Source organism: Astatotilapia calliptera, chromosome 4, assembly GCF_964374335.1.
Source record: "Astatotilapia calliptera chromosome 4, fAstCal68.1, whole genome shotgun sequence".
NCBI classification, from domain to species: Eukaryota; Metazoa; Chordata; class Actinopteri; order Cichliformes; family Cichlidae; genus Astatotilapia; species Astatotilapia calliptera.
In genome coordinates, this window is record NC_137425.1 from 34,117,058 (window position 1) to 34,141,962 (window position 24,905).

Here is a 24,905-nt window from a genome sequence, read left to right on the forward strand (position 1 = left end):
CCAGAGGAATGATCAACCTTATTTCTTCTTCAGTTTGTTTGAAAACTCTCCATTTAATCATGTGGATGGCAGTATTACATGCAAGCCCAGACATGGTCCTGTTTAATCACAACCAGCTGGTCTGTGTCTGCAAAAACACGTTTACACGAGTCAAAGTGTTGCCGACCTGCATTTTGTCTCAATGACAGACTGAAATGCACTGCAGATTTGATACCACATGCCACTGATTGGATTAGCAAGCGGGCCTGGTGCGCCGTGCTAATTAAGTGTCTGGGAGAAGGTGCGCTAACGATGCACGATTACCTTCACTTTGCAGAGAACAAATGAGGTCAAGAAGCTATCAGCGGCCATGCTACGTATACACACGTCAAAAGAACCTAAAGATGAATAGTGGCTGTGGTCAGTGTATAATAAAACCTGTCTGTTCTATTGTGTAAAATGTATAACTGCATTTGTGAAAATGTTAAAGAATTACATAAAACTCAAAGCCCATTTCATCAGAACAATCCAACATTCAATATTGTATTGATTAACATTCTCATGTTATCCCCCACTTTAAAAAATAATTTATAACAAAAGCTAATCAAAAGCTAATTAGCTAAACTCAACATCAATAGTTTATAGCTAGCTAGTTAGCTTATAAAATACTGTTTAATCAAGAAATATTCATCAGTTTTATTGAATATCTGTGTTATTTTTGCCATTTTTCCCAAAATGCCCATTTTCAGGAAAGTCTTAACCAGCTAACTTTAGTAGTGGTTTTTGCTAGCTTATAAAATACTATACAGGGGAGTGTAGCTATTTTGGCTGCCATGAGATAAGGGTCGTTCTACATCCTGAACAGGGAAATAAATATTTAAAATTGTGACTGAATATCGTTCCTATTTTTCACCATATTATTTTTTAAATGCCCACTTTTGGCCCAAACAAACCAGCTAACTTTAAGCAGCTGTTGTTGCTAGCTTTAGCATAGCGCATGTAATACGCAAAAAATGAAAAGACAGCGACAACCCCGGTGTTGCTTTGTCGTAAAAATGTCTACCCCTATCAAAAGAGTAATAAAACAAGATTTGAATCATTAATTAATTATTTAACTTGTCAGTATCCCGCCACAAATAAAGCAAATTTATATTTCCTTTTTATAAATGTGTTAAGTACTGTATTGGATGTTGTATGTTAGGACCTGTTCTGTAATCTGTCTTTATTTCACTGCTTATTGCTCGAGATACATCTAAATGTAGTTTTCCCGCTCACAGAAATTAAACATTGCTTTTCATTAGCCCTCTTCCTTTACATATTTTATTTATGTAGCTTTCCTTTCAAAAGGACGTCGTTCCTGATCGCTTGCTATTAAACACCTGGCAACTCAGGGTTTTTACTAACACACAGTTAAGTGTCTGAGAAGTCATTCCCAGACTCATATGGATTTTCCTTATTTTTCTAATTCAAATTTTAGGGAAATCTCCAAACAATTCTTTTAACAGGAATCCTACCTGTGGACTAACGTTGTGGTTACTTGAACCCAGAGTAGCAACTGTCCATGTCTGTGACTGCGCTGTAGCTGCTGAAAGCGTTTCGTACAATAGTGAGTGAGGGTTTAGACTCAGCGTCTGTGAGCATGCCCGTGTACAGAGGAGGATCTGTGCGTGACTGTGTGTTTTTGGAGTGTGTGTATTGGTAGCTCCTCTACGTCCCTTTGGGTGGGGTCCATTTTAAGGCTGTGGGGTCAATGGTCTTGCTGTTACCACGTTTGGTCTCCTTGGCCTTCCAGTCATCAATAAGGTCCTTTAAAGGAAGAAGGAAACACCCCGCAAAGGAACCCTGGTTATTAGAATCATAAACAACAACCAGCTGCTAATTGGGAGAGAGTGGCTAATCTACTAAACAGAGACAACGGCATGGCTGTGTTTCATACCTGTCTCTTTAAAACCAGGTGCTTCCCCTTCCAATATTTAAGCATCTGGAGGGACTGCAGTGTGCTGACTATATCCACCGGGTTCACTGCAGTTTCCTGGCTGATCTCTGTGAACATAAAAGTGAGAGAAACTGAGGATGAATCATCAGCAGCTTTCAAATCATTTCCCTGCATTCATTACACCCATAAAAAACATCTTTAAAAAATTCATATTTAAAAGTTTTTTTTCATTAAAATATTCCCTTCAGGTCTTCAGAAAGCTCAGATGTAACTTTACTATCTGTGGCACAGGGACACACAGAGCAGCAGAGTGGAGTGACTGAGAAGAGTCACTGTCATCACTCTGTGCGAGCTGGAGACATTTTCCTAGATTCAAAATAACAAGAAGACATTCTGAGTTCAAAAGAAAAAATACAAATAAAAGAGGACAAAAAGATGCTCAGAAGTGAAGGAACAGTGTTATCACTGAACCATTCACTGTTTAGTCACATTCTTCTTTATTCTGCGTGTCAAACAGATTGCACTGAAGGACGCTCGCGGTGAAGAAAAGTAACTCCTATCAAATACTGGCGTGTCAGTGCTTCCAACCTCCAATTAGATACACCTATGGTAGCTAGCATTTTCAAGATCCTATGTCACGTCCTTCTCAACTTTTTGCATTGACAACAGTTTCATAAAAACTTGACCTCTGACCCCTGACCTTGAGGATGAGGTCACTGAGATTCAAAGCCGTCTGAGATTTTTAGGGATACACCTAAGATATCGAACATCGTTCTCGAGTTACTGCATTCACAAACTTGGGTGTCTGTGAATATAAAACCCCACCAGCCTGTTACAGCAGAGGGGTAACAACGAAACACAATATTGGATATTGAAGTGAAATTATTGAAAACTTTAGAATACACAACGTGATGATTATAGTGCTGTTAAATGATGATGTCAATCCCATCAAATGCAAAGGATGCATAAGCACCATGAAACAATACAAGTGTAAGCAAGTAAACAGAGGTGTGAATAACTTCAAATATTCCAAAATCCTCCATATAAAGAAGGAAATACAAGCAGCATGTGAGCTGGACTGCAACATGAAGACAAGGAAAATGAATGTGTCGTGTGTTTGAGGCCGGTGTCACTCAAAGCACTGCTGTGCCTTAATGCCTTACACAGATGTGAGCGTGTGGCTGCACTGTTTGTTTTTAATCACAGAAGCAGAAATGAGCAGCGCAAACAAACGCGATGCACCATGGGAGCAGGGCGTTCCTCGCTTCCTCCGAGTCACCGCTTCTTTGGCAGAAAACCACAGGGGAAGCCTCGCGTGCGCCCGCCTTCATTTATCACCAGTACATTGACTCGATATGGCTGCAGTGCTCTCTGACCCATTCACAAAAGTGGCCACGCTTGAATGTGTGCACACACACACACACACACACACACACACACACACACACACACACACACACACACACACACACACACACACACACACACACACACACACACACACACACACACACACACACGGTCTCAGGAGCTGTTCTTGTGTCTTACACTGTATTTTATAAGCTTTTTGACCAGCAGCCATTGTTGTGGCCATTTTTGTTGAATGTTTATAAAATGCAATTTGTATTCATTTTTGTTTTCTCTTTAAAGGTGTAAGAATATTCTGACCTGGTTTTGTTATGTAAATTTGTAATTAATTTTATTGGAGAAGCTTTTGGAAAGTGATTGGTTTATTAGCTTATGGACCCTCCCATTAATCAAGAGATTAAGAGCACCCCGGATGGGTGTGGTAAAGGTTTTTCGTTTTTTGTTTGCCAAATGTCAGATGGGAAGACGGGAGGGTTAGAAAATGATTTTTTGAACACTTTTGAAGTTGTTAAAGCAAATTAAATTAGCTTTCGTTTAATTTTAAGTTTAAAGAAGTTATTTGGTTGATTTTTGTTTATAATTTTGCACGAAATAAACCACATATGATTTTTAAACAATGGAGTCAGAAGTGCGTTCTAAAACAAACCTCCCGTTGCCACCCACGGCCTTTTCTTGGACTTTTTTGGTGTTTGGAAAGTAAAAGGCCGCGACATTTAAGTCAAAAAATCATTTTGTCTCGCTTGGATGTCAACTTGGAAGATGGAAAAGCTTGCAAGATTGGACTTGGAAGACTGGATCTTCGCAGAATGGACTGAAAAAGAAATGACGCAAAGTTCGTGAGTAAATGCGAAACTTTGTTTGGATCAACCGAGATGCTAAGCTGCAACATGAAACATTTGTATTAAACAATTATCTTTTGGACCCTGTGAAACGAATTTTCTGGTTAAAATGGAGGAACAAGAAAGAGAGCTTTTTAATTTAATTAAAAAACGCAGAGCGAAGCTTGGCGTTCTGACAAGAAAACGAAATGACGTTAATGCTCTCATTGATGCTGGAGAATCAAAAGCCTCCATAGATGAACACATGAGAACATTTAATGATTATTTGGGAGAGTTTATGGACTTACAGACTTCAGTTCAAAAATTGCTGAACGATGATGAAAAGGAAACGGATCACAGCGATTGGTATGAACCTAAGCTGATCAGTTTTAAAGACTTTCTGCATGAAATTGACACTTGGATAAATGCAGACCCTGATCCACAAAAGGATGAATTTGCAGCCTCTAATGTTGAATCAAAGGTAGCATCTCATGACAGTGACATTGCGCCGCATGATAGTGTCTCACAAGTAGCGCAAGAAGCGAGCGACATGATTTCTGAACGAGTTGCTAAACCTGTCAGCAAGGGCTCTAGTAAAGCGCCCAGTAATGTTACTGCAGCCTTAAGTTTAAGGAGTAAAAGCTCGCGTGCGGCTTCAATGGCGCTGATGGAAGCTGAAGTGGAAAGAGCCGCTTTAAAAGCGGAGGTGGACGCACTGCAAGAAAAACATGCGCTCGAACTGGAAGAAGTTCAATTAAAAGCAAGAAAAGAAGCATTGGCTCTAAGAACTAAGTTGGTAAAGGCTGATGCAAAAAGGCAAATTCTCACCTCTGCTCAGGATCGGCAGAGCCTTGCATCCAGGGCTGAGGTTGAATCAGAAGGCGGGATTACAGCGCCTTCTGGAACATCTACTGAGTTCATACCTACTGCTACAGCTCAAAAGGCTCCAAGAACAAAGAAAGCCCCTTTAGTTCATTCTCCTTTGCCAATGCCCCTAGAGACACATGCACCTGCTAAGGTCAAACCAGAAGGGGAAAGCCCAAGGCCAATCTCTTCACAGGTTGATGTTCACAGCAGTGCCCTAATAGAGATTATGACAAAGCAAAATGAAATTACTCAGATGCTTGTAAACCAACAGAGGTTGTCACTGCTTCCAGCTATAGACATTCCTGTTTTTGGTGGTGATCCTTTGCGTTTTAGATCCTTTCTTAAGGCTTTTGAGCAAGGAATAGAAACTAAAACTGATAACATGCAGGATAGGCTTTATTATTTAGAACAGTTTACTACAGGACAGCCCAGAATTTTAGTGAGAAGTTGCATGCACATGAGTCCACAGACAGCTTATGTTGAGGCAAAAAGGCAGCTTGAGTGGAACTTTGGTAACAGAGCAAAGATAACATCTGCATTTATAGACAAGGCTCTTAACTGGTCAGTTTTAAAGTCTGATGATGCTTCAGCATTACGTGCTTACACATTCTTTCTAAGAAGCTGCTTCAACACAATGGATGAAGCTGGGTTTCTTGATGAGCTGGAAAATTCAACCAATATGAGGATTCTTGTTTCAAAGTTGCCTTTTAGACTTCGTGATAAATGGCGACTAATAATCGTTGGTATAACAGAAAAGTGCGATCGCAGAGCAGGGTTTAAAGATCTTCTTGATTTTCTTGAAAAGCAAACAAGAGCTGCATTAGATCCTGTTTTTGGAGAAAGTCAAAACACAAAAGAAAAGATGGCTTCAAAACCATCAAAGACACTGCTTAAAACTAAAAGCAGTAGCTTTGCTACTTCTGTAGCTGTAGTTTCAGAACAGATCAATGACAAACACAAACCGGAACGGATTCAGATAAGCCATGAAGTTAAAGGGTTAAATCAAACTCGATGCTTGTTTTGTGACCAAACTCATTTTTTGGACGTATGTGACTCATTCAAACTAAAAGCCAACAAAGAAAAGGTGACATTCCTTAAAAGTAAAGGTTTATGCTTTGGTTGCTTAAAGAGAGGCCACATGAGTAAAGCTTGTCCACATCGTTTGACGTGCCATACCTGTAACAAAAATCACCCTACTGTTCTTCACATAGACTCAAATGAACGGCAGTGGCAAGCAGCTAAAGCTGAATGTAAAGAATCATCAGTCTCAAATGCTCTTGTTTCTTTGAACTTTGGTAGCCATACTGGGGCCGGGTCTAATGAATGTGCCTTGTCAGTTGTTCCAGTAAAAGTGAAATTGGAAAATGGGACGAAGGTTGTGGAGACGTACGCCTTTCTTGATCCCGGCAGCTCTGCAACTTTTTGCACTGAGGCATTGATGATGCAGTTAAATGCATCTGGAAAAAAAGTGGAAATCATGTTAAAGACTATGGGTCAGGAAAGGCCAGTAAGTAGCTATAAACTTTTTGGTATGGAAGTAGCTGCTTTGAAACAGAATGAGTATTTGAGGTTGCCTGATGTGTACACTCAAAAGTTTATTCCTGTCACTAAAGAAAATATCCCTAAAGAAGAAAACTTAAGAAAATGGCCTTACTTAAAGGAGGTTAAGTTGACACCGATAAATGCTGGCATTGGGCTGCTTATTGGTGTAAATTCTCCCAAAGCGCTGGAACCTTGGAGAATCATTAACAGTGAGGGTAATGGACCCTATGCTGTGCTAACTCGTCTCGGTTGGGTTGTCAATGGGCCACTCAATCAGGGTAGTGAAAAGGATGAGCATGATGCTAGTTTTGTTCAGGTAAACCGCATTTCTATAAGTAGTTTAGAGGAAATGCTGGTTACGCAGTATAATCAAGATTTTGTGGAGAACCAGTGTAATGAGCGTGCAGAAATGTCTGTAGAAGATAAACAGTTCATGAACATAATGTCAGAGTCAGCTGTACTTAAGGATGGCCATTATTACTTGAAATTACCCTTTCGTAAACCTGAAGTAAGAATGCCAAACAACAAGCAGGTGGCTCAGCAGAGGGCGCAATATCTGCTAAAACGGTTTCAGAAGGATCAGTTATTCTTTGAAGAATACAAAGAATTCATGCACAATGTTAGTATGGAGGGACATTCAGAAATCATACCACAAGAACAGTTGAAGAATGAGGAAGGAAAGGTGTGGTATATACCTCATCATGGGGTCTACCACCCCCGCAAGAAAACACTGCGTGTTGTGTATGATTGTGCTTCAACATTTTCTGGAACATCACTGAACAAAGAGCTATTACAAGGCCCAGATCTGACTAGCACTTTATTAGGTGTGCTGATTCGCTTTCGGCAGGGTCCAATAGCACTTATGACAGACATTAAAGGGATGTTTCATCAGGTCAGAGTAGCTGAGGAACACGTAAACTTTTTACGTTTTCTCTGGTGGCCCGATGGTGACATCACAAAACAGCTGGTGGAACATAGAATGCTAGTCCACATTTTTGGTGCAGTATCCTCCCCCAGCTGTGCCACCTATGCACTACTAAAGACTGCTGATGACAACCAACATCTGTACCCAGAGGAGGTTATACAATCAATCAGGCATAGTTTTTATGTAGATGACTGTCTTAAATCTGCTCAGTCTGTTGAGCAGGCCATCTCACTTTATCAGCAGCTTACTGAAGTGTGTGCCAAGGGGGGATTTAAGCTCAATAAGTGGGTATGTAGTGATCGCTCTGTCCTCTGTCAGATCCCGGAGGAAAATAGAGCCACAGGTGTAAAGATGCTGGACCTTAGTCGGGATCAGCTACCCACAGAAAGAGCTCTCGGTGTGCAATGGGATATTGAACGTGATGTTTTCACATTCAGTATTGTGAACAAGAACAAACCACTTACAAGACGTGGTATTCTGTCCAATGTCAGCTCCATTTACGACCCTTTGGGTTTCTTAGCTCCAGTCATTCTGCCTGCAAAACAAATTCTGCAACATCTATGTAAACTGAGGTTTGGCTGGGATGAGACAATACCAGCAGAAATGGCACAAACTTGGCAAAAATGGGTTGAGGATTTAGTTCTTCTTAACAAGTTTAGTATTAGTAGATGTGTCACACCCAAAGGATTTGGGGAGATAAAAAATGCACAGCTGCATCACTTTTGTGATGCCAGTGAAACTGGGTATGGTGCTGTATCATATCTTAGGCTATCTAATAGCAAGCAGGAAGTGTGTGTTTCCTTTACTATTGGTAAAGCAAGGGTGGTGCCGTTAAAACAAGTCACCATCCCACGTCTTGAGCTGGCTGCTGCAGTTTTAGCTGTGCGCTTGGACAAAATGCTATCAGTTGAACTCAATCTTAATCTGAGTGAGTCAGTCTTTTGGTCTGACAGCACAACTGTGCTACAGTACATTGCAAACACAACCACACGGTTCAAAACGTATGTAGCTAATAGAGTTTCCAAAATTCATGCTTTGACAAAAGTTGAGCAGTGGAGATACATCAGTTCAAAGCTGAATCCAGCTGATGCAGCCTCTCGAGGAATGACAGTTGGCTGTTTCCTGAAATCGTCCACCTGGATCAGTGGTCCAGAATTTCTCAGTAAACCTGTTGGTCACTGGCCTGTAGGCATGAATTGTGTATCTGTCCATTTGGAAGCTGACCCAGAAATAAAAGGGGAGGGCCTGATGTGTGCAGCTGTGCTGAAAGAAGATGTGTGTCCCACTACTAAGCTGCTGTTGTACTTCTCCAGCTGGGCAAAATTAAAAAGGTGTGTGGCATGGATCCTGAAAGTAAAAGAAAGACTTAAACTGCAAACAAGGAAAAGACAGAAGTTGCTGGGCACGCACTGTGGAAGTCAAATATGTGTTAAGCAAGATGATAAATGGAACACTCTGCTCAAAACTGAGGATTTGTCCAAGGCTGAGGAAGCTATAGTGAGCTTTGTGCAGAGAAAACGTTTTGCTGATGAAATGACTGCCCTAAACTCTGGCACTGTAAGGAAGTCAAGTCATCTGTATAAGCTTGATCCTGTAGTTGCTAATGGTGTCTTGAGAGTGGGTGGAAGACTGAGCAAAGCGGATTTACCTGAGGAAACAAAACATCCTGCAATTTTGCCAAAAGAAAGCCATGTTTCAAAGCTTATTCTTCAACATATTCACGAAAAGATTGGTCACAGAGGAAGAAATCACATGCTTTCAACCCTTCGCCGTCAATACTGGATCCCTCATGCTAATTCAGCAGCTAGAAAAATAATCAAAGATTGCATAGTGTGTCAAAAACAACGGCAAAAGCCAGGTGAGCAGAAAATGTCTGATCTTCCTATTGACAGAATCTCAGCTGATCTTCCACCATTTACTTATGTTGGTGTTGATTATTTTGGACCAATAGAAGTAAAGAGAGGCAGGGGTCTTGTTAAGAGATATGGAGTTCTCTTCACATGCCTAACCTGTCGTGCAGTCCACCTTGAGGTGGCACATACTCTTGATACAGGCTCCTGTATTAATGCCATCAGGAGATTCATCTGCCGCAGAGGACAGGTCAAAGAAATCCGGTCAGACAATGGAACCAACTTTGTCAGCTCAAATCGTGAGTTAAAACAAGCTATGTTAGAGCTAAACCAAAGTAAAATCCAAAAAGGTTTAGCACAGGATGGCATAAAGTGGACCTTTAACCCGCCCTATGGGGCCCATCATGGTGGAGTATGGGAGCGCTTGGTGCAAGAAATAAAGAGAATATTATGCTCTATCACAAACCAGCAAGTACTAGATGATGAAACCTTGCATACAGTTTTTTGTGAAGTGGAGGCTATACTGAATGACCGCCCAATCACACCTTCATCTGATGATCCTAATGATGTAGAAGCTCTTACTCCAAATCACTTGCTCCAGTTAAAAGGCAAACCTGTGCTGCCACCAGGTTTATTTAAAAAAGAGGATCTGTATCTGCGAAGACGATGGAAACAAGCCCAGTATATTGCGGATCTATTCTGGAAAAGGTGGGTGAAAGAATACCTTCCTATGTTGCAGGAACGACAGAAATGGAACAAGATTCATAGGAACTTTTGCATTGGTGATGTTGTGCTTGTTGTTGATGGAGCTGCACCAAGAAATTCTTGGCCCATTGGCTGCATCACTGAAACCATGGCCGATGCACACGGAGTAGTTCGCCGTGTTAGAGTTAAGACACGAACAAATGAGCTGGAGAGGCCAATCAACAAAATATGTCTCCTGGTGGAGGCCATCTAGAGGAAACAATGAATGTTTGCCTCCAACTGAGCCAAGTTCTGGAACCTCTGGCTCTACATTTACACTGACACTCACTTTGCTCTACACTCCATTATGCAACATACACCTTTTTTGAATACACACAAAGCAAACACATGAACATCAGAGACTTGAAGTCATAGAACATTGACCTTTCCTTTTTGTTTGTTTTTTAAGAAGACCTATACGGATGGACTACTGAAGAAAATTATTGGTATTGCATTTTGTGATGGCCACTTAGAAAGAATTAATTCATGTTACACAAGAATTAGGGGCCGGAATGTTGTGGCCATTTTTGTTGAATGTTTATAAAATGCAATTTGTATTCATTTTTGTTTTCTCTTTAAAGGTGTAAGAATATTCTGACCTGGTTTTGTTATGTAAATTTGTAATTAATTTTATTGGAGAAGCTTTTGGAAAGTGATTGGTTTATTAGCTTATGGACCCTCCCATTAATCAAGAGATTAAGAGCACCCCGGATGGGTGTGGTAAAGGTTTTTCGTTTTTTGTTTGCCAAATGTCAGATGGGAAGACGGGAGGGTTAGAAAATGATTTTTTGAACACTTTTGAAGTTGTTAAAGCAAATTAAATTAGCTTTCGTTTAATTTTAAGTTTAAAGAAGTTATTTGGTTGATTTTTGTTTATAATTTTGCACGAAATAAACCACATATGATTTTTAAACAATGGAGTCAGAAGTGCGTTCTAAAACAAACCTCCCGTTGCCACCCACGGCCTTTTCTTGGACTTTTTTGGTGTTTGGAAAGTAAAAGGCCGCGACAGCCATAGTCAAACAGAATCAACTAGAAGTCAGATATTTGTCTTTCTCCATCCAGCATTTTGAACTTTCTGACCTTTGATGGAAATCTCCTTGCCCTGAAAGTTGTTCAGGTAGCGCAGCAGCACCTCCTTCCAGTAACTTCGGTAGCTGATTAGTCCCAGGTCCGACAGGGGCCGCTCAGGTGAGCCCACCTTCTCCTCTACTTTGGACAACAGGTAACCTGGCAGGACAAACCGAGAGAGCAGTGCTTTGGATGGCTACACTTAGGAGCGACCTGAAGCTCCTACACCTGCTGTTACTGTGTAGCGCTGTGCAGAATCTCTGGCCAGTGTGTGAGCTCGTTTACATTTAAGTGGGTACTCACTGAAGTCTATGAGCATCTTGCCGTAACCCTGCCTCATGTACTGCGGCATGGTGAGGATGCAGGATACGTTGTAGTTCAGGAAGGAGTTTTTCTCCTATGGGAGGAGAATGAACGCATGAAGGTAACAGGCTGAATCAAAGCTCATAGCAGGACTATGGAGGCTGCAGCAGTATGAAAATGCATTATCTCTGATCTGATTGCTTTGGCCCAACATCACAGAGCAGCTGACATTACAACCTGTGTGAAACTTCATCAGAAACACGGTTTTAAATTCAGCTCGCACTTCGTAGTAAAGACATTTGTGATTTGTTGTAGTCATTCTCTGCAAACTCTGTTAACACTCCCTATTTTCAAGAAGAGTTCAGTCATGTAAAATACTCTGGAGTTACCTTGGAGAAGTATCCGACAAGGTGGCACCCTGTGTTGTCAGCTTCAGTCATAACATAGAAAAGGAACGGTTCCACATCATAATACAGAGTCTTGTGGTCCAGGAAGAGTTTCGCCAGCAGACACAGATTCTGACAGTAAATCTGCAGAAAGCACAACGTGAAGAAGTCGCACAGCAAAAGTGTGTGAAGTTTTAGCCAGTCAAACAATCCTGCACTGACTTTCGTGACTTCACGTTACCCATCAGGTATAAATACATTAAGAGTCTTCCACACCTCAGCCACACAGCCTGCCTTCCTCCACAGGGAGGAAATACTTGTTAAGGCCTTTCTGTCACACCGGATGTGTAAATGTGCAAATGTTTGGTGTGTTAAAAAAATCTATCGCAGCCGTTCACCTCGACTGCGCTTTTTTGCAGGTAATTATTTGGATGGATTCATTGGATGAACCCAGAATCTCAGTTTCTTCCTTTGAATCATCAGGATTCGCTCATTAGACATTTTCTGTGTTACGAATTCTAAATTCTCACAGTGCACTCGGTGTGTAACGGCCTTTAGATTTGAAATATTAAGATCTTGTTAACAAATTTAGCCTAAAGTTCAAGTACATTAAATCGAAATGTAACTGCCATTATCACTGCCTGCAGACTTGCTGTGAGGGTTAGATAGAATATTTGGCAGAGCAAGTTTAGAGGTCAGTATTTGGTGGGAAAATCCTCCCACTGAGACTCTCTCACCTTATTCTTCTTTCCATCCACCTCAAAGACAGAGATGTTCCCCTTCCTGTAAATCTCGTCACCTGGAGGGTGTTTCCACACACACTTGGCCTTAACAAAAAAGACAAATGTGAAGAAATCGAGACAAAAAGTAACTTTTGTTCAGATCTTCAACTGGTGCAAAATTCTAAAAATACACTAAAAATAATAAATAAAAAATAATTTAAAAAAGTATTTTTTCAGTGTTTGCCAATTGTTTTTTTAATTTTATCTTTTGTGTTTATTTCAGTTGTAGCTGCTCTGTCCCCCCCCATATTCAGGCTTTAATATTTAATCACTAACACTGCCCTGCTGTGGCTGTGCAGTTCATCTGTCTGACAGTCAGGCTCCAAACACCTGACTTCAGCCAAGCACCCAGTTTGGAAAAATGTTCTCGTCAGCCTTGTCACTTAAATACAGAAAAAGTCTGAACGTCTCAGAAAGGCCAAAGTTACACACTTTATCTAAACGGTGTAGGAATAATATTATAGAGCACCTGAGGCACTGAGACAGTCTAAGACAATAGCCCAGGCTCACTTTGATACCTCTGTGTCACTGACTGGCACCTTATACTTTCTAATCAATCAGATACTTTGACTGAGATAAACTGAAGCTCAACACTTTGAGGAATCATTTGCATATTTCCCCCGTTTACTGATTACAGAATTAAAGCATAAAAACAACTTTAAGTATGACAGGAGAAGCCAAACTGCAGTGCACAAAAACAGCGGGACCTACAGCACCGTGCCAAATCTCAGACCACCTCATGTCTTTGTAATTTGCAGGAAAATTGGAAATGGGTGCAGGAATTTAAAGCAGTATCTGCCAACATACACGTGTACAGTATGCAAGACAAAATCAGAGTTTGTGCAGTTTTTACAAACTTGGCATTTTATTACTCGACTTTTCTTCACGTAGTCTTCAGCAATAGTTCTCCAGGCTTCTTAAAGGACATGCAAAAGTCCTCTTTAGATGTCGGCTGCCTTTTGTTCTGTTCTCTTGCTTCAGTAACACTGAAGTCCAGCCTCTGGACAGGACCAGCCCACGAGTGATCAGGTATGTTTTTACTGCTTTGGCAGTGTGTTTAAGAACATCTAAAGCTGTTGGCTGAGAAATGAAGACCTGGACTGAAAAGCAATGAAAAAGCAAAGACTGAACAATATTCTGAAAGCCCGGAGAATTACTGCTTAAAACCAGTTTTTAAAAAATGAGCCAATGTTTGTGATAACAAAGTCAGTGTATGAGCCAACAGCTCAGCCTGCTTCAAACACTAGCAGTGTTGAATGCGTAGTCCTAACATGGTCCATCTCAGTCATGCTGTTCTGCCTTTCAGCACAGAAGCCCCACCCACCTGCTGTTGAAACCTTGTGTTTGTGAGTGATAGCCAATCAGTGGAGAGTTGGGGGAGAAGTTATCAAGCTACTGTAGGCGACTCCAACAATGCTAATCTGGTAGGAGTCTGCTGCGATCTATCTTATCTTAATGTAATGATGATAATAATAATAACAATGATGATAATGATGATAGTGGTGAGCCTCACCATGTGCCTGCGTAGAATGGTCTGACTCTTCATGTACTTGAGGCAGAACTCGCACATGTAAAGCCTCCCCAGGCGGGCGTACTCCTCTGGGTATGGAGAGTGGTACCAGGTGTCCAGCTCGTAACGTCCAAACACAATGGTCTTTATCATGTTGCTGCCCTCCGACACCTGGCCAGCCAGACGGAGCTTCTCCTGCACAACCAGGACAGGAAGGGACAGGAAGACAAGGTACAGAGAGGACAAGAAGACAGGGCAGGCGTGCAGAGAAAGAGAGAAAAACAAATCTCAATTATTTGTCGAAGAGGATCGGGCGAATCAAAGGTCACTCTCAGGGAAACCTCAGTGGAGGAAAAACAAAAGAAAACGATGCAGGAAGAAAATTTAAAGGAAGAACTAAAAAGAAAAGAATTCGAATAAAAAAGGTATGAAGCAAATTCTTTAGAAAATACTTGAGTGTAAATGTTGTTCATGAGGAAGTGAATCAACAAACAAGCTACTGTTAATATAATATAAAAATCATAGTCAGCAAGAAAAATGATCAGATAACTGTTAAAGTTGCAAGCAAAGAGTAAAAACACGCATATGTGATGTCAATTCTACCTTAGATGCTTTCAAGATGACTTTGTTTTGAAATTGAAAAGCTAGTCATTCATTTACCTCTGTAAAGAAATGTATCGCCAGAGCAACGCAGTTAAAAGACCAAAATACTTCCAAAATCCTATGTGATAGTTCAAGTATGTCTGTTTGAGAATAACGATGCTTGAATGGGCCACAAAGTGACAGAACAGAAGGGGAAAAACCCAACACGGAATGACAGGAAGTGATTTCCCAAACTACCAAAAATATCTCAGACGCCTCCTGCAGCTGCAGGGGAGGGTCTGCAGACTGCAACAGAGAAGAAGAGCGATAAGGCCAAAAATAAAGGGAAGAAGACAAAGTGCAAGGGGGGAGATGAAGATGAGTTTTCTCTCTTACAAGGTCGTCCGAGGCACGTGCCTGCGCTTTCCTGAACAGCTCGAGGTCATAGTCACTGGTGATGTTCTCCAGCAGAGGCTCGCGGCTCGTTCCGTGGCTCTGACGGTGGTCCTGGTGGTGAGCGGGGACCAGAGAAGACGGTACAATCAAATGATATGTGATATATTACACACACTGACTCTTATCTAATCCACTTACCATGTACTTTTCCTTCTGCTCCTTATTGAGGCCAGTGTTCCTCTTCCTCCTCAGCTCTGTCACCTTCTCTTTGTAGCGCAGCTGACGCTCTGTAGGGGCCTGAGAGGACACAAAACACACTTATATATACACTCACACAAAGGTGATGCTCATAATAAACATGCCCCAACTTTTAAATAATAAACTCACAGAATGTCTATGAGTCAAAAGCTCAGAAGTCATCGATATAAAAAAGAATATTGTCCTCATAAATAAACACTGATTTGTGTGTAATTATGTCTTCTGACAAACTGATGCTTTCTCATGAACTTAAAATGAATCCCTTAAAAATACGCAGGAGCAGTGGTCGTGTTCATGGTCGACCACCATGTTGGCCCGCCCTTTTGAATGCAGCCAAAAACATAATCACACTTTCCCTCCGATAAACAGTTTGCTTATGGTATGAGAGTTTATTCACTGACATAATAACGAGATAATAAAATGTTATTTCCACAGACTAAAATGAGCTAACAGCAGCTAACAGAGGCAAAAACAACAGTGCTTACTGACAAAAATGTTTAGGATATCAACACCACCAGCTCATCGACTTGCTTTCATAAGGTTTACAGCCATGGACACCCGGCACACTGACTCGTGAAGCAAACAGCATTTAACATGTGGAGTAAAATGAACGGTGGGCAGGTCTTTGTCCTGCAGAGACCACCGTAGCTAGAACTATATACTAAAACTGGGAGGCGTAAGAAAACAGAATTCAGTTGACTGCAATCTGCAACCTCCTGACATCTGCTGGTGAGATTTTACACACTGTAACTTTAAAGGGCGAGAAGCTTAACTGCTTCTTTCAGATAATGAACTAAGTGGCTGCACCAAGGTGCAGCGTGAGACAAATAAGTGCTATTTGGAAATGTTAATCACGCACAGTTCCACTAGTAGACTCCATGAATATAATAAAAGGATTTAAATAACATAATAAGACCCTAAAATGGACACTTGATCGCTTTCTGAACACAAAACTTTCTAAAAATCTCATTTTTTTCTCATCTGCACTGACGTCCCACAGGATGTATAACCGACCTGGCATTATGCTGGCTGCATGTAACCGCGTTTGGCTGATCAGCCTTCAGCCAGGAGAAATAACGACATATTGTTAACCATGTGATCTAATATGCAAACAGTAGTTTAGCCCTTTAAAAACCCATTCATTGGGTCATATCTCAAGTTCAGTCTAAAGTACCAGATAAATGATTATAAGTCATTCATTACATTAAATAAGTGTAATTAATCTGATGTGTAGTAACTAACTTCAAAAACAGCTCCTCAATATAAATGATCATTCAACACTTCACATATCATCCAAGCACAATCAATAATTATATTATAATTATCTAAAATTATAATTTTACAAATGTGTTCCAGAAACCAAACAGTTTTCACAGAGCAGAGACAAATACAAATAACCGGGAAGGTAAAACAAACGTATGTGCTTAAAGTATAAATCCTTAACCAAGTGTCTTTATTAATGCAGCGGTCATAAACATAACCAGGGAAATGTCATTTGGCCTTCCGTGCGTCCACAGAGAGGAGGTAACCAAGTGTAAGCGTAATCATTCGTTAGTGCATGTGACCTGGGTTTACTCAGGATCAGAGGGAAGCCAGTGCAGAGAATAAACAAGCGTAACAGATCAGTCACATTGCTGCTACTCTTACAGATACAGTCAGGCAGCGAGGGGTCCTACCAGTTACCAGCAGCAGCTCTTCATCACTTTGCCTCTGACCCTGCTATTCTGACAAATCGCAGCATGATGGGAGGTGTTGCTGCTTTAAGAGTGATGTTGTGCTGTCTTGTGGGTGGGTGAGGGGGGATTCCCTCCCATACACACAGACAGCATTGTGTAACAATCCACTGCATCTAAATTCTTAGGCTGAGTTCAGCTGACAAAGGGAATTACTTAACAGAAGCATGTGCACGAACTGGTGGACTTGTTTACGTTTTATTTGTTTACTTGCGTGCGTGCCGTCCACGCGTTACCTGGTTTCTCGTGGAGTGTCTGTTCTCGTCCTGACGGTGCGACAGCGTCCTTTCCTCGGCCTGTTTGTCGCGTGTTGATGCCTTGCCCTGACAAAACATCAACACCGTCTGCCACCAAAATCTCACAACTGACCCCGCAGCAGGAACATCACAGCACGTAGCATCATAGTTTCACACTCACTTCTTATCCTGAATTCCCCGTTGATGTATCGTCATGTTTATTTGTGTTTGTGTGTGCGTGTACCTTGCATTCATCGGCAGAAAGGTTGTGGTAGAGAGGGCATCCTGATATGGAGAAATGTCTCTCGTGCCTCCCTGTGAGATGACCTGAGAGAGACCGAAGGAAGAAGTGGAAGGGGTGGAATGGGAAGAGGATGAGGAGATGCTCTGAAGAGGAAGCGATGCTGTGAAGTATGTGTCAGTCTGTCACTCACCCAGAGAGTTGCAGCCAGGTGTGGGACACTTCATGTTGAAGTTGTAGCTCTCGTGGAAACGCCGTCGTTTGGGCCGGTGGGAAAGGTCGTGGGCGGCGGCCTCTTTGAGCGACAGCTCTTTGGCTAACCTCTCGTCTTCCTCTTGTGAAACTACAATGTCGTTGCTAGAAGACACGAGGTCATTGCTCGGGCTGGAAACTTCAATGTCCGACTCTGATGACGGGGCGTTGCCTGTTGGTGTGCGAGGAGGGGTCTCGTCACGATCCGCCCCTTGTTTGATGTCTACTGAATCAAATGTGACAACGAAGACATGTCAAATGTCAAACAGACATTCTTACAAAAGTCCCATCATTTTTGCGTGCCACCAACTTTCAACTGTCTTATATCTCATGGGAGGCCTCTGTTAACTTTTGTCACCACATACACAGCTAGCTAACACCCTGCGACGACGAAGAAAAATCTAATATCAAGGAACATATTAGTGCACCAGTGTCTGAGCTCACAGACCCCAGCGGCTCAATTGAAGCAGGCACATCAACACTTTTCTTTTTCTGTTTTTCACTCATGTAGGGCGAGTCAACATGTCAGTCCAACTCTGTGTCTACAGAGCGGACGCAGTAGAAGTAGCATGAAAGCACCAGCAGCAGCTCAAGTGATTTCTGTCCAGTGAGACGGCGAGACGGTGCTTAGACAAAGGGTTAAATGATATGCTAGCTACATGTTGGAAACACTCAGAACTTAACACACAGTCACTACAGTAAATGGTAAATGGCCTGTATTTGTATAGCACTTTTACTAGTCCCAAAGCGCTTTGCACATCCAGTCATCCACCCATTCACACACACATCCACACACTGGTGATGGCAGCTACATTGTAGCCACAGCCACCCTGGGGCGCACTGACAGAGGCGAGGCTGCCGGACACTGGCGCCACCGGGCCCTCTGACCACCACCAGTAGGCAACGGGTGAAGTGTCTTGCCCAAGGACACAACGACCGAGACTGTCCAAGCTCGAACCGGCAACCTTCCGATTACAAGGCGACCTCCCAACTCTTGAGCCACGATTCTGTTTTCATGGATGCCTGGATGTTAAACTTAATTGTTACACCTGGTAAAGCAGCAACGCTGATCATTTTATTAAAGATGAAAGAATTTAGACAGTTTTTTACTCTCAGTGATGACGCAGAGTTTGTTTGTGGGACCTGAACAGACGGAGTTTAGGACCCAGACAACCAGTCACAGCAGATGGCCCCGCCCCTCCCTGAGCCTGGTTCTGTCGGAGGTTTCTTCCTGTTAAAAGGGAGTTTTTCCTTCCCACTGTCACCAAAGTGCTTGCTCATAGGGGGTCATATGATTGTTGAGCTTTTCTCTGTATGTATGAAGCGCCTTGAGGCGACTTTTGTTGTGATTTGGCGCTATATAAATAAAATTGAATTGAATTGAATAGATTACTCCACGAGGCTCCAGACTACGATAGCTGTAATTCTCCGACAATCCATCAAGCGGTGCAGCTTCATACCTTACCAAAGTCGTACTAAAACATTTTTGACAGATGTTTGAGTGCCGTGTAGCACATGAAATTGGTTCATGGTCAGTAAGCACAATCAGAATTCATATATGAGGCGCACTGTCGATTTTTGGAGAAAATTAAAGGCTTTTAAGTGCACCGGAAAATACAATATACAGAAGAAACGAATGCATCACGATATATATAGTTAAAGCACAGGCTTCAAATTATACGGCGATATGGATTTTAGGCCATATCACCCAGCCCTAATTTCAGCATACTTTATTAATCCCTAAGGAAATTATGTGTTATAATTTACAATCATAGCATTATACAATCAAAATTTAAGCTCATGTATCAAATAGCTTTTAATTTTTTATGCTTCACTGGTTTTTCTTCATCACAGTGAATCAGAATTTGTCATTTCAAACAGATACAAAAAATGTCCAGCCCTCCTGCAATGTCCCATATTTGAGCAAATATTAATAAAAACTTCAAGTTGCAAAAAACAATTTGTGATGATTTCTGTATAGTTCAGTTTTCTATGTAGCTCAGTTACACAATACTGTAAGATAAAGCATGTGGGATACGTTTTAACATAAAACTCCCTGATTTCATTCAACTTTCATGTTGGATTGAGCAAATACAACAAATTGTACCAGTAGAACAACGTGCTGGAGTTTCTAGATGGTGCTCTGATTATAACACAGAAAAAAAACGAGTTAAATATGTCTATATTTTTTCATTTTTAAGACCTGGGTCACTAAATCATCCATTTTAAGAACATTTTCTGCTCCACCACCACTGATTTGCACGTTTGAATGTGCAGTATATAACAATTGATAAATGAAGCTAAAACGAACAGCCTAATAACCTTCTGCAAACCAAACCTTTCTACAGGTACAATAAAGTAACCCGAACCTGCAGATGATCATATCCTGCATCCGCTGAAGTTAGATAACAGTTCCTGGTGTCTATGAAGTAATTCATTCATCTCAGTGACAAAACACAAGCCCAGGATATCTACTGATAGCAGGAACACACCGTGATCACAGACAAGCCTCGTGACATCAGCTGAATGGCATCACGATGTCAGATGGACTCCGCTGCACATTCATGTTCGTCTTTCTTTTCTTTTGCCCTCTTGCTTTTCTAACACTCTCGTTCTCCACCTGTCCTGTTTCTTTCTCTCCCTGAACCCCTCCTTCCCGTTTTTTCCTCACTGCAAATTCATCCTCTAACTAAAGTGGAGCTTGGCAATGACCAAGCTCAACTTTTAATAAGAAAAAATGTTTAGAGCATGTTTAGAGCATTTGACAGTTCTGAATTCTAGTACTGTACCAATCTTACCGTGAGCCTCTGTGTCAGAGCCGGACGACCTGCTCTGCCGTAGTGGGTATTTTTTGGCTGTGGTGTTTGCCGCCCCCTGCTGGCTGCGTGTGACCCTGCGCCCAGAGGAGAAGACTGATGCTGCAACAGCTGTCGGCGCTGACTCTACGGCTGAGTCCAGAGCTTCATCAGAACCCACAGTTACAGGAGAGCTGCAGTTATCTACAGAAGAGAGGGGAAGTCAGTCAAACGTGTTTTATTTACTGCAGTAAAATAACTTAAGAGGCCTTTCAGGGGATTACTCAACCAACTCATTAATCAACAGAAGAGTAATCACCAGTTACTTTATAATGTACTTTTCAAGCATTAAAATGAAAGGTTCTGCCAAACCATGAAAAAATTATCAGCATATGAAATCTGCTGCTGTTGGAGCCCTGAGTGGACTCTGCTCCTCTTCCAAGAAGGAACTTGACTGAAATGCCCGATTTCGTTAACTGTGCAAGTAGTTTGTCAGTAACTGAATCCAAACGAAAAAGTTAAAAGAAAAGAAAAGATGCAAACGGCCTCAGTGGCTATGAAGAGACTGATCCCATCACAAAACAGAAGCAGTGAACCTTTGAATCCACTTTGTTTTTGCAGATAAATAGCCTCTTTGCTGTTTCTGTCTGTCTGTCTGTGTGTGTGTGTGTGTGTGTGTGTGTGTGTGTGTGTGTGTGTGTGTGTGTGTGTGTGTGTGTGTGTGTGTGTGTGTGTTTCCTTGACAAAAAGCAGAGGAAACAGTGTCAGTCTCTGTTTTAAATCTCCTCTGATAGCCAGAGCAAAACGAGGTCACCCAGGGGTGTGTGTGTGTGTGTGTGTGTGTGTGTGTGTGTGTGTGTGTGTGTGTGTGTGTGTGTGTGTGTGTGTGTGTGTGTGTGTGTGTGTGTGTGTGTGTGTGTGTGTGTGTGTGTGTGTGAGAGAGAGAGATGAGGGAGATCAGTCTGTCTAAAGCCATTCATCCTCTATGGCTGCCCATATACAATAGCTATGTCTAAACCAGTGTAGTGAGGAGGCTGGACTCTGAATGAATGCATCTTTAATTTATATTACTTATAGAGACAGAATTACACAGCATGTAGGCATGCTTGGATTCTTATGCTTCCAGAACACCCAAAAGCTACACAGTAACCTAAACAATGTGAAAAGGATAGATGTACACCTTTATGTCAACAAGTTATGTTTTTTCCATTTCATGCAATTTTTATTTTGGTCAGTTTTTTTGTGCAAACCTTTGGCTCAAAATTTGACTGAAGTGATCTCTCTTCTAATTTGTATTTCTGTCCAAATGTGAATGTTTACCTTGTGAACTTCGGCTGAGTCGCAGAGACGCGCGAGTCAGGCGTGTGCTGCTGCGTCTGTGCACAATCTCAGCAGCTTCAGCATGCTCGACATCAGCGGAGAAGTCCGAGTCCTCCGTCCCGTCCGAGCTGCTGCCAGCGGTCCTCTGGGAAAGCAGCAGTTAGAAGTTAGAAGCAATCTGTTAGAAGCAACAACTATGGACGACCAACACAACCGCGTGTGACAAAGTTACTTTTTTTCCCTCTTTACCAGAGGATAATCCAACAAAGATCCCATTCTGGGGGGAGGAGCGTCACCCCCTTCAAATCTCCTCCGGCACTTCACCCCCTCTTCCCACCAAGGACTTGTAAATACTTCAGATAAGCCTAATACCAGTATCACCACGGGAGGTCCGGACAGCTAATCTATTGTACCAAGCACAACCTATAACAACTGGGTTTGTTTAGAAGTCCAGCACCTAACGATTCAGGATAATTTGTTCAAATCAGCACACCTCCAGGTTAGCTAATAAGCATAATGAATGTAATGTTGTTTTATTCTGACGATTCACACTAGACTAATTAAGCAGTGAGGGCTGTCAATCACTGCACAAACTGATCCCTGTCATCTCGGTCTAGCCTAAAAAACAAAACAAACACAAAAAGTATGAAAACAGGATCAAACAATGTGCACATTTCTCTGTTTAATTCATTACAAACATTATTATTGTCACAGTATTTATTTAGTTACTTTTCTAATCTGTCCTTACTTATGTTAAATGAAATGTAGAAACAGTGACTACTTTGTTACATTCACTTCCCATTCTTTTGCTAACTATTTATGAAAACAAATGAACAGTTACAGACTTTGATAAAAATGGAGAGGTAGATCCAGGCCAATGTGGTTATCCTGCTTTATGGACGTTAGCGTAACAGCAATAAAATAATAGTAATAACATGTTATTAGGCTAACTAATTGTCTTTTAATATTAATGTAAATTTATAACAATGTAAGTTACTTTTTAAAATCCACACAGCCAAAAAGAAACCCAAAGATCAAACACAACATCAGTACAGCACGGGCTATTACCGCAAACTATGTTTGACAACTTCATAACAAGATGCTGCGCGCACAATTTACATACGACCAATTAAATTAAAAAGGAGGCGGGCGTTAGAGAATGCGAACCAATGAACGCGACGCTTGTCAGGCGTCCGTCCAATCACAGCTGTTGTTTTGGTGCGGGCGCCCGTTCCTCCTCGCACCCCAAGAACTGCCTATTGCTTTTTCATCAGTAAGCTAAAGCTGCTGCTGTTACCTACGTTAAAGTGTGCTCGGGATTCCCACTGTACTAAGCAGCCGTTACAAATTTGAACAAAGTTACCAGCATGTTTAAAACTCTTATTTGGGTACTAGAAAGAAGCGACGGTTCAAAAACAACAACATATTCTTGCAACTCAGCAATATGAGCCTGAGCTAGCTTAGCCATATAGCAACCGCAGATCGACAGCTCACTTATGCGATTCTATAAGCACTGATATTCTATGAATGCTACAAGCCGTTCACTTTGTCTTGTAGGAACGTTTTTTAGCTTGCAGCCCCCTTAAGTTTGTTTCCCACACAGTTTGTTTGCTTTTACCTCTATGTCGGCTAACATTAGCTATGACGTTATGTTGTTGTTTATCTGCATTAACGGTTGAGTCTGCCTCACCTTTCTCCGGGGCATTTTTCAAAGATCTGCCGTAACGCCTCTGGCGGATTATTATCCCGTGCTGTGGCAATTTATGGCAGCCTTTTGAAACTGTAACAACGAAAAAATAACCACCAGCTGACATGAGCCAACCCAGCTGAAAAAAAGCGCATAAAATTCTCCGCACTTCCTAGTGAGGACAGCGCAAACTCGCTCTTTTTGGGCGGTACAGTGACAAAATGACTCCGGGGAGAAACATACACCGTCAAATCACGTTACTATGGTGCATTAAGATTTTTGCAGCCATATTTGAATGCGCTCAATTGGGTATTTGGGATTGCTTTAAACTGTACAGCATCGTAAAAAGTAATAGTCATAATAAAAGCAATAAATAAATAAATGTAAAACAATTAGCCGTTTAAAGTAATGGCTGCGCTAGTCACAACTAATAACGTTCTTATAGACGTGGACCACTAAACGCACCAAAACACGTTGCGTCTTTAAACCAAATTTGTATTGTTGCTATGAATCTTTTAACTGGAGGAAGTCTTCAAAACGGCAGACAACACAATTACACATGTACTTAAAAAAGTGATTTAAGTTTAAAATTTAACACCATAACCTCCTAAGATGTGATGAGTCATTTTTAAAGCGAATTGCCCCTTATTTATTATCGTTGATTTTCATTTTTTAATCATTCAAAATCACTTTTTGTTTTAAAATTAAATTATTATTATTTTATTTAGCTACATGACAGACTGGACATGTGACCGAATGTTTCCGTGTGTGTGTGTGTGTGTGTGTGTGTGTGTGTGTGTGTTTTAAACTTTACGTACGTTGGTAAATAGACTTCGGTGAACAGGGTTTACACAGGGGTTAAATCTAAACTTTAAAATTTACATGTTTTTCAAGTATCTTTATAACTCTTTGATATTGTAACCAATCCGGTCCTTTTTGTCCACTTAAAATATGTTTACAGAACTATTGTGATATTGTTTGTAATATTTGCTGTCCTCTTGGGCAGATTAACCTTAAAAAAACATTTTTAATGCCAACAAGATTTTCTTAACTGGATAAATAAAGGATATATAAAAGTCACTGCCAAAAACTGATTGCAGCTTCTGCCTTGTTACAATAATGTTGTTTGTGGCTCAAGATGACTTGATATCAGTCATGGCGGATACATTTGACATATGTTTCACATATTATAGACCAACAAGTTATATATCAGTTTTGGCAAATACCAAAAATCAGTTTTTGGCAGACGATCATTTTTTGGTACAAACACCGGAAATTAGGCTTTATTTTGAAATTATGTCACACGTTTTATTACAATAATTTG

General features: G+C 41.3%; 1 protein-coding gene across 3 annotated transcripts; it reads right to left on the reverse strand.

Annotated features, from left to right (window-relative positions):
• Positions 1-1,265: 1,265 nt before the first annotated feature.
• On the reverse strand, positions 1,266-23,804 carry LOC113021469 (histone acetyltransferase KAT7-like). 3 transcript variants are annotated; one of them, XM_026166187.2, is made up of 15 exons: positions 23,585-23,804; positions 21,895-22,039; positions 20,578-20,778; positions 17,721-18,002; positions 17,531-17,613; positions 17,287-17,373; positions 15,258-15,356; positions 15,060-15,170; positions 14,085-14,276; positions 12,527-12,616; positions 11,793-11,933; positions 11,404-11,497; positions 11,113-11,259; positions 1,916-2,022; positions 1,266-1,785 (listed from the first exon to the last, which is right to left on the reverse strand). In XM_026166187.2, exons 1-15 carry the CDS (start codon positions 23,597-23,599, stop codon positions 1,687-1,689), a joined length of 1,893 nt encoding a protein of 630 aa, XP_026021972.1. In that variant the 5' UTR covers positions 23,600-23,804; the 3' UTR covers positions 1,266-1,686. The 3 variants fall into 3 exon arrangements, with proteins under 3 accessions (XP_026021972.1, XP_026021973.1, XP_026021971.1); XM_026166188.2 differs by having other exon boundaries at positions 15,081-15,170; positions 17,721-18,005; positions 23,585-23,775; XM_026166186.2 differs by having other exon boundaries at positions 17,721-18,005; positions 23,585-23,775.
• Between the last annotated feature and the right edge of the window lie 1,101 nt (positions 23,805-24,905).

Coding starts and splice junctions, on each gene's coding strand:
- LOC113021469 (XM_026166186.2), bottom strand. Junction 15,357..17,286: donor GACACTCCACGAGAAACCAG/GTAACGCGTGGA, acceptor GTGTCCTCTCAG/GCCCCTACAGAGCGTCAGCT. Junction 11,498..11,792: donor TTGTCGGATACTTCTCCAAG/GTAACTCCAGAG, acceptor CTCCTCCCATAG/GAGAAAAACTCCTTCCTGAA.